This window comes from Cannabis sativa, chromosome X, assembly GCF_029168945.1.
Source record: "Cannabis sativa cultivar Pink pepper isolate KNU-18-1 chromosome X, ASM2916894v1, whole genome shotgun sequence".
In the NCBI taxonomy this organism is placed as follows: domain Eukaryota; kingdom Viridiplantae; phylum Streptophyta; class Magnoliopsida; order Rosales; family Cannabaceae; genus Cannabis; species Cannabis sativa.
The window spans coordinates 46,829,972-46,839,364 of record NC_083610.1 but is presented as its reverse complement, the minus strand read 5'-3'; the positions used below and the strand labels follow the sequence as shown (position 1 = coordinate 46,839,364).

The 9,393-nt window shown below is 24.8% G+C and overlaps 1 protein-coding gene across 1 annotated transcript; it reads left to right on the top strand.

Moving 5' to 3' along the window:
* The first annotated feature begins 571 nt into the window (after nt 1-571).
* On the top strand, nt 572-8,827 carry LOC115713766 (probable serine/threonine-protein kinase PBL11). Its single transcript, XM_030642252.2, has 6 exons — nt 572-856; nt 959-1,317; nt 5,710-5,845; nt 6,471-6,607; nt 6,972-7,095; nt 8,103-8,827. Exons 1-6 carry the CDS (start codon nt 778-780, stop codon nt 8,534-8,536), a joined length of 1,269 nt encoding a protein of 422 aa, XP_030498112.2. The 5' UTR covers nt 572-777; the 3' UTR covers nt 8,537-8,827.
* Nucleotides 8,828-9,393: the final 566 nt, after the last annotated feature.

Sequence of the window (9,393 nt, the reverse complement as noted above, 5' to 3'; positions counted from 1 at the left end):
GTTAGTTTTGTTAGAGATCTTATAATAGTGTTGTTCATGCCTTGACCAAACCTACATTAACTACAAAAAGTAGCATGATTTGGTGGCCAGAAAAGTCTAATTGTATCCAAAATCTGTTAATAGCAGATGCTATCTTTAAATAAATCTTCAACTTCACCCATTTTAGAGTACTTGTTGCTCTTAATATTTAATTTTCCTCAAACAAAAAAAAAAACATTTTTTACATATATATATATAAATAATTAAATATAAACAACATATATATCAAGACTAACACACGTTCCTTACTACACTAAGTTAGTATTACCATTTTCTTCTTCCTAGTAAACAAAGTAAGAAGGTAAAATTATTCTCTCTCTTTCTTTCCTTGTTATCTTTTTAAAATTTTCTGAATAAATTTAATTTGACCCTTTATCTAAGTTGAGTGAGTTGAATTGAATTTGTCAAAACCATATAGTAGAATTTGTCTCCACGTGTGGACCCTTTCACATAAATAAAGATACGTGGCTATTAGTAGTTGGTGTAATTTATTTATATATAACTAAGACCTTTCTTCTATATTAATTAATAATAATATTACTTCGATCATCATATAATATATATATATATATATCCTAAGAAGAAGAAGAATAAAATGAAGTCCCACCCCTCTCAATATTAGGATTTTTCTTGGTTGTTTCCAGGAACTTCACCAGATTAGAACATATATAGCTATATATAAATATAGTTATATAACATATAACATAGTTGGTTAATATTAATACTCAATATATCATCATGGGAAATTGTTTTGGGACTACTCCTGTCAATAATCATGATACCCCAGGCACTACCAAGCATATAATAAATTCTCATGGTATGTTCTTTAATTAGTATAAATTGCTAAATTATCATTATATACATATATATATATATATATAAGTTTCTTTCATTGATTTTTAAATGTGTTGTGTTGCAGAAACAAAGAAATTAAACCCACCTGATCAGAAAAATGGATTGGGAAATAATAAGGGTGGAAGTAGTAGTAGTAGTAATAAGTATGAAAACGACGAGATTAATATCGAAACGACAACGACAAAAGGTATGGCAATTGGAAAAGTGATAACACCAAACTTGAAGCTCTTCACGTTGGCTGAGCTGAAGAAGGCCACTAGAGACTTTCGACCCGACACCGTTTTGGGAGAAGGTGGCTTTGGAAGAGTTTTCAAAGGTTGGCTAGATGAAAAGACCTATGCACCCTCTAAGGTCGGTGTCGGCATAGCTGTGGCTGTCAAGAAGTCCAACCCAGATAGCTCTCAGGGCCTTAGAGAATGGCAGGTTCGTAATTTCACCATTTAATCAATTAATTCATTTTAATTAACTGCTTCATTATGTTCATCTTTGGGGGAATTATTTATTAATATTAATTAGAATTGTTAAAAGGTACTGTATTTAACACCCTCTGTATTATATTACTATTAGGGCTCGTTTGGAACGCCGTATTAGGTCGTATTGTATTGTATTGTATTATATTGAATTGTATTTTATGCAATATTTTTATGTAAAACTATATGTGACATTAATTTTTATGGACACCTAAATATATAATATTTTAGTATAACTTAAAGTTTGACATAGTATTATATAAAAATATAATGTATAATCCAATTCAATATAATACAATACAATACAATACGATCTAATACGGCATTCCAAACGAGCTCTTAGTGTAAGGGTGCTAACCAATCACAACAATACTCTATTGATTATATAAAATGAGTAGTCTTACCATTTGTGTTTTAGTTATATAAATATTATGGTAAGTTTATTGCACAGGATTCAAAATCAAAATAAATTAATAGAGAAATATAATAAAATATATGAATAATAATCGGAATCAATATTTATAATGTGTTATTTACTAAAGTTGTTTAGAGATAATAAGTGATCTTGTTTACTAAATTATTCTTTTAAATTATAATATAATAATTATTTCATAAGATATATTTTAAAGGATAAAATTATCATTATATATTAATATTTAAAAAGAGAATTTATAATTTTATGTACATTATAGCACTTAATTACATTATATGTGCATAAAAAATTATTTACAATTTATCATATATTTTATTAACTATGGGAAACATATTGTTAATTTTAATGTACAAACTATATATAGTAAAAATAAATAATAAACATACATGTTTTATTTATAAATTTGTATTTGAATTTTAATAAATACATTATATCAACATATCATCACATACTTAGTTAAAAATAATATATCATCACAAACATTAGCATAACAAATATATTAGATTAATAATTAATAAACATTATCAATAATAATATAAACATGGTGTTTATACATAAGGCTACATTTAATTACAATTTTGTTTATTTTTTAAACACATTTTTCGATAACTAATAAATAAATATTATTTAAAGTGTTTATTCAAATAAATAAATAAATAAACTTAAGTGTTCCATTTTTAAAATTATTATAATATTTTAATAAACAAATTATATTTATTATCATAATAAACATATTAGATTAATAATAACATTATAAAAATTAATAATACTAATCAAATGTTTAATAAACATATATATATGCATTGTTTATAAAATATAAATAAAATTTATAAATGTGTTTGTATATTTTTTTTAATTTCATATTAAATTTTAGTAAACATATTATTTTAGTAATATATTAAAATATAAATATTAATTTTTATATTTATATATTTAGCTATATGCGTTTTTTTAGAAGATCAATTGAAAGTAATCAACAAGTTAAAATTGTAAACATATATGTTTATTTGTAAATATTTATAAAATTGTATAGAATTATGTAATTATATTTTTTTACACATTTTTTGTAATATTATATATTTACTTGTATATAAATAAAAATTGCCCTATTAAAAAATAAATTAAAAATAAATAAAACCCATTACTTTTAGGCTAATTTGAATTTTTACCCCTTGAACTTTGACATGTACCAAATCATGCCCTCTAAATTTTTCAGGTCGTTAAAAATTTCCCCCGAACTATTGAGATTGTTGGATTCAAGGACTTTTGTCCAATTTTACTAAACAAAGTCTGATGTGGATAAAAATTTAGGGGGTACAATTTTGTACTTTTTAAAGATCGGGGGGCATGATTTAGTAGATATCAAAGTTCAAAGGGCAGGATTTAGTATATGGACAATCGTTATATTAGTAAAATTGAATGAAATTGGACAGATGTCCTTAAATCAAACAATTTCAATAGAACAGGAAATTTTTCAACGACCTGAAAAATTCAAAGAATATAATTTAGTACATGTCAAAATTCAAAGTTCGGCAAAAATCTTTTCTTTAAAAAAATAGAGGGAGAAATATTCTTTTTCTTCTATTCCTTATTTAATTGAGTAAATAATTGTAAGAAAATAACTATATGAGGGTTGATTCTTATTGCTTATTATTGTGTATGAAAAGAAAAACCAAAAGTCATCAACTCCAATAATTATAAGGACTACAACGATGACACTCTTTTTTTCTTCTTGATTTTTTTTTTTATTATTATTATTAATTACTCCAATTGTGAAACCAAAATAAAAAATTGTTTTGGTTGACATTGACATTGACAAACAACCACAAAAACAGCTAAGAAACCATTATATAAGGCAAACTTATATACGTAATTATTCATTTATTACATTATGATTTATATATATATAAATTTGGTGACAATTTTATCCTTCTAGTACAAGACTCATATATTAATTATTATAACTAACTACTACAATTATGGCAAGAGACGCCCTTGAAAAAAAAAATTGTTTAATGTACTTTTATTAATTAATAATTAGTCTGTGTTTTTAAAATATTTTTCTTTTATAATTTTAAAATCGGGTGAGACGACGACCACGACTAAGCTCCATTCATTGTATTTGTTTCGTGCCTAATTATAATCATAAGAGAATTGATTTGACAAATTAGGGCTGTTTAAAAATATTTAAATAAATCGCTTAAATTAAATCGAATAAATTGACAAAAAAATACAATCTAAGCAATTTTACAAAAATTTAAACCGCCAATAAATATATAAGGCGGGTTGAATATTATTCTAACCTGCTCAAATAACTCAAATAAATTCAATAAATTAATTTATATATTTTTTACTAAAATGATCTATAAAATAATATATATATAAATTACGTTTTATAATTAAACTATTTTACATTTAAAATTTGTATTTTAGAGTATTTATTTTAAAAAATTTATAGTTGATAATTTTGATTGTATTTAAATATTGAAGTTGAAATTTAAAATTTACATATAGGTATATTTTTTTTATTCTATATGTTATTTAGTACTTTAATGTTTATTCAATTTATATTTATTGTTTTAACATTAATTTAAATTATAACCTTTTTAATCTTGAAAGGCATATACTATACATTTATTTTTTTCAAATCAATTATTTGAACACCAAAAACTAACAATAATAAAAAAAAATAAAAAAATAAAGATCAGTTTAAACAGGTTAATCGGAGCAAACCGATCATTGAGTGAATTACACTTTTTCTTTTTATTTTTTCATTGTACGGGTTACAATTAGATATTTACAACCTGACATTTATATTAAGTTAGTAAAAATACACTATAACCTGACCAAACTGACTGATGTCACCTCTAATAACAATATACAAATATATTAAGTTAATTATGATTTTTGTACCCTAAACTTTGACATGTACTAAATCATGCTCTTGAATTTTTCTGACTGTTAAATTTTTTACTGAACTATTGAGATTGTTAAATTTAAGAATTTTTGTCCAATTTCATTCAATTGTACTAATTCAGTGATTGTCCATGTACTAAATCATGCTCCCCAAATTTTTCATATCTACTAAATATTCATACCCTTCGAATTTTGACATATACCAAATTATATTCTCTGAACTTTCATCTATGTTAGATTTTTCTTACTAAAATTGAACAAGTCCTCAAATCCAATAATCTCAATAGTTCAAGAAGAATTTTTAACGATCTTAAAGTTTTGAGAGCATGATTTAGTAAGGATAAAATCTTAATTAGCCAATATATGTGTATGTATATTTATGTGTAATGATGTTCATATATGTATTTTCTTTTGTTTTATATATTTATATAGTCATCCGTTCAAATATATAATATTTATATGTAAGATTGTTCTTAATATATAAATTGATTTTGAGAGTTTAATTTGGATATGTATATATATTTTTATACAAATTTTTTAAAAAATTGTTTATACACGTATTATAAATTTAGAGTAGATTTATTAATTTTATATAAATAAATTTATAATACATTTTTTATTAAGATAATTATTCTTATATAAAATTATATTTTTTTAATACAGAATTAAAAAATATATAATTAATATTAATTTAAGAGGTATTTTTATTTATATAATTAGCTTAAAATAGAACTTCATTTTTTTATGAAAATTACTCCATATACTGGTTTTTTAACTTTTTTTTTTTTTTCAAATTTACGGTTTAGGTTTCTAAAGTAGTTGCAGCGCTAGTTGCAATAGGGGTTTATATACGATTTTTTGTTGCAATTTAAGTTGCAGCGCTAGTTGCAATAGGGATTTCTATGTAAAATTCCGTAAAAATACCAAAAAAAAAAAAAAATATATTTTGAAGTGTAAAAAATTTTTAGGGTATATTAATATTATTATTAATTGCAGGCAGAAGTAAAATTCTTGGGAAAGTTTAGTCACCCCAACCTTGTCAAGCTTCTCGGATATTGTTGGGAAGAAAATCAATTCCTTCTTGTCTATGAATACATGCAGAAGGGAAGCTTGGAAAATCACCTTTTTAGAAGTGAGAATGATTTTCTTTTTTTATTAATTGTTTGACAATTTAAGTAAATATTTGTCAATATTATTTTAAAAAATAGTATTATTATTATTATATATATTTATATTAGATTAATTAGAACTTTTTGTATCTCGAATTTTGACATGTACCAAATTATGTCTCTTGAACTTTTAAAATCGTTAAAAATTCTCCCTGAACTAATAAAATTTTTAGATTTAATGACTTTATCCAATTTTAGTAAGGAAAGTCTAACATGAATCAAAGTTCAAAAGACATGATTTAGTACATGTCAAAGTTTGAAGGACATAATTTAGTAAATATCAAAGTCTACGAAGCATAATTTAGTACAGAGACAATTACCGAATTAGTAAATTAAATGAAATTGGATAAAAATTCTTAAAACTAACAATCTCAATAGTTTATGGGAGATTTTTAACAGTAAAAAAAAAATTAAAGAGCATGATTTGGCATTTGTCAAAGTTGAAGAGATTAAATTTCTAATTAACCATAATATAATTATTTATTTTAAATAAGCCTTTATATAATTATTAAACACTATTAAAATACGTAATTAAAATTATATATATTTTTAGTTTGAAATTATTAATATATTTGATTTTAATTACAGAAGGGGCAGAACCACTTCCATGGAGCACAAGGCTTCACATAGCAATAGGAGCAGCAAGAGGCCTTGCCTTCTTGCACAACTCTGAGAAGTCTGTCATTTACAGGGACTTCAAAACTTCCAACATTTTACTAGATGGAGTAACATTCTTTCTTTTATCTCTTTTTGTTTTATTATTATTATTTAAAGATGACAGGGAATTTTTATTTCAGTTTTTAAAGTATAAGTTTACAAAAATATAAAAGAAAATTATATTCTAGGAAAAAAAAAAATTAAAAAATGTGAAGAAAAACAACATAAGATACCTAGTTACCTATAGTTACTATAAAGTATCTAGTAACTCTTATCAAATTTTTCTATATTTTCTAATTTTTTTTTAAATTTTCTAATAAAATAACTTTTTTTAATAAAAAAAAGAAAAAACTATATTTATGCATAAAAAAAATAAAAAAAACCATAAAATTTATAATTTTCCCTATAATTAAATATTATTTTTGTTTGTAGGCTTATAATGCAAAGCTTTCAGATTTTGGGCTTGCAAAATCGGGCCCAGTAAACGGTAACTCGCACGTGACGACTCGTATCATGGGCACATATGGTTACGCTGCTCCTGAATACGTAGCAACTGGTATCAATTTTATTTTAACCAATCATATTTATTTATTGAGAAATTGATTGTTATTGTTATTATTGATGCAATTAAATATTAGTTTCTACATTATATAATATAATAACCTTAAAGAGTATCGTCAATCAATTATAAAGTGAAGTGTTAAGTACTACTGGTTTCTAATAACAATCTAAAAAAATATTGCTATGAGGCACCAAGGTATCTAATACAGCTATAACATAAAATTTTATAATTAGATAGCGACTTTATATAATTTTTATTAAATTAAAATAAGTAAGACCCAATATTAAATTGCATCAATAGTAATATTATAACACGTACCCTCCTCGTTGTCGTCTAGTATTGAGTCCCATATAGTTTAGAGGTTTTTGCGGTTAAACTCTTCCAATTATCATTTTATTTGCACTTAACCCTCCAAGCTCAAATTTTGGTGATGAAACCCTTCAAACTACTGAAGTACTAGCAAATTTAAGGAATTAAGGTGACATCTATTTTTTACAGTTAACTGCCAACATGGACTGCTTATGTGTACACGTGACACATTTATATTAGTACATCTAATATTATTACTTTAAAAATTATAAAAAAATATTTCCAAATTTATAATATATTTTTTTTTATTTTTGTAATATTCTATTTTAATTTTATAATTTTATTTAATTTTAAAATGAATCTTGAAATAATAATGGTAAGGTATACGAATATATATATAAATGTGTCACGTGTACAAAGTAGTCCATAGTAGCAGTTAACCAAATGACACCTTGAACTTGTTAACAATTTAGTAGTTTGGAAGATTTTACCGCCAAAATTTGAGTTTGGATGGTTAAATGCAAGTGAAATGATAGTTGGGAGAATTTAACTACCAAAAACTTTATAATTTAATGTAATAACTTTTAGGGAGAATCTTTAACTAAATGTAAAGTGACAAGTCTAGAAAGTGCTAGCTAACTGGTGCTCAATAGTAATACTTATTAATTAACCAATATATGATGAATATTTAGGTCATTTATACTTGAGAAGTGATGTGTTTGGGTTTGGGGTGGTGTTGCTGGAGTTGATGACGGGATTTCGCGCCCTTGACACGAGTAGGCCGTCGGGAGAACACGTTTTAGTGGATTGGGCGAGACCTTCGCTTTCGGACAAGAAAAAGTTGAAAAAGATAATGGATAAAGGGCTTGGAGATGAGTATCCAATAAAAGCTGCATTCCAAGCTGCTGAGCTTATACTAGAGTGCCTTGAATCAGACCCTAAAACTAGGCCTTCTATGGATCATGTCCTGGAGAAGTTGGAGAAAATCAATGACATTAAACTCATCATAAAAGACAACAAGAAACCTAAACGCCAAGACCACTCTTCTTCTACTTCAACATTTAATTATCGTCATACTAAGTCTCCAATTTCTCATGGGGCCAATGCGACTACTTATCGACGTTAGTAGATCTGTACTCCCCATAAAAGAAATTACAAGTAGATCATAAAATAATTTTATAATCTATCTGTATTATTTGGTGCATGTGTCGTTGAGTTTTATAATATAATTTTTTCTTCTTCTTGTAACTTATTATGAATATCCTTAGGAGTTGTAAGTAATGCCAAAGTTGAAGTTGTTATTTTTAGACTAAGTAAATTGGCTATATGAAATTCACATGGATGATTTCCCCACACTTAAATCATTGGTTTCCTTTTGCTAATTAATTTAATAGAATTTTGTAATTCACTTTGTTTATCTAATTATTACACCTTAGTATTTTAACTTTTTATTTTTAATTTCATTATTTCAAATGTACCACATATTTTGCAGATGTAAAATACAATTATTTGCCTAGCTATATGTACCCAGTCATACAAACGTACGTATTGGAAATTTTGATGCTTTGTGCATCTTGGTATCTCTTATTATTTATTCAATATGACACCCTTTTTAGCTATTTTAAAAATATGTATATACATATATATATATATCTTATATTGAATCTCAGACCCTATATAACCCTTCCTCTTTGCGTTGTTCCCGACCACCACGCAAACTTGAATGTATTTTTAGTATATCAATGTTCAATTAAAATAAAAAGTTAATAAACCATTACATTTTGAAGCTAATAATGAATTTGAATAACTGGAAAATTGATGTTGTAACGATACATTTTGACAAAATTGATGCATTTACGATACTTAACGATGCAATTGCAATTAATTGTGCCATAAAAAAATATATATTTTAAGGCGACAAAAAATATTGCAAAATAATAATGAATTTGCGATGGTTGATAGTTTTCATGAAAAGTTGATTTT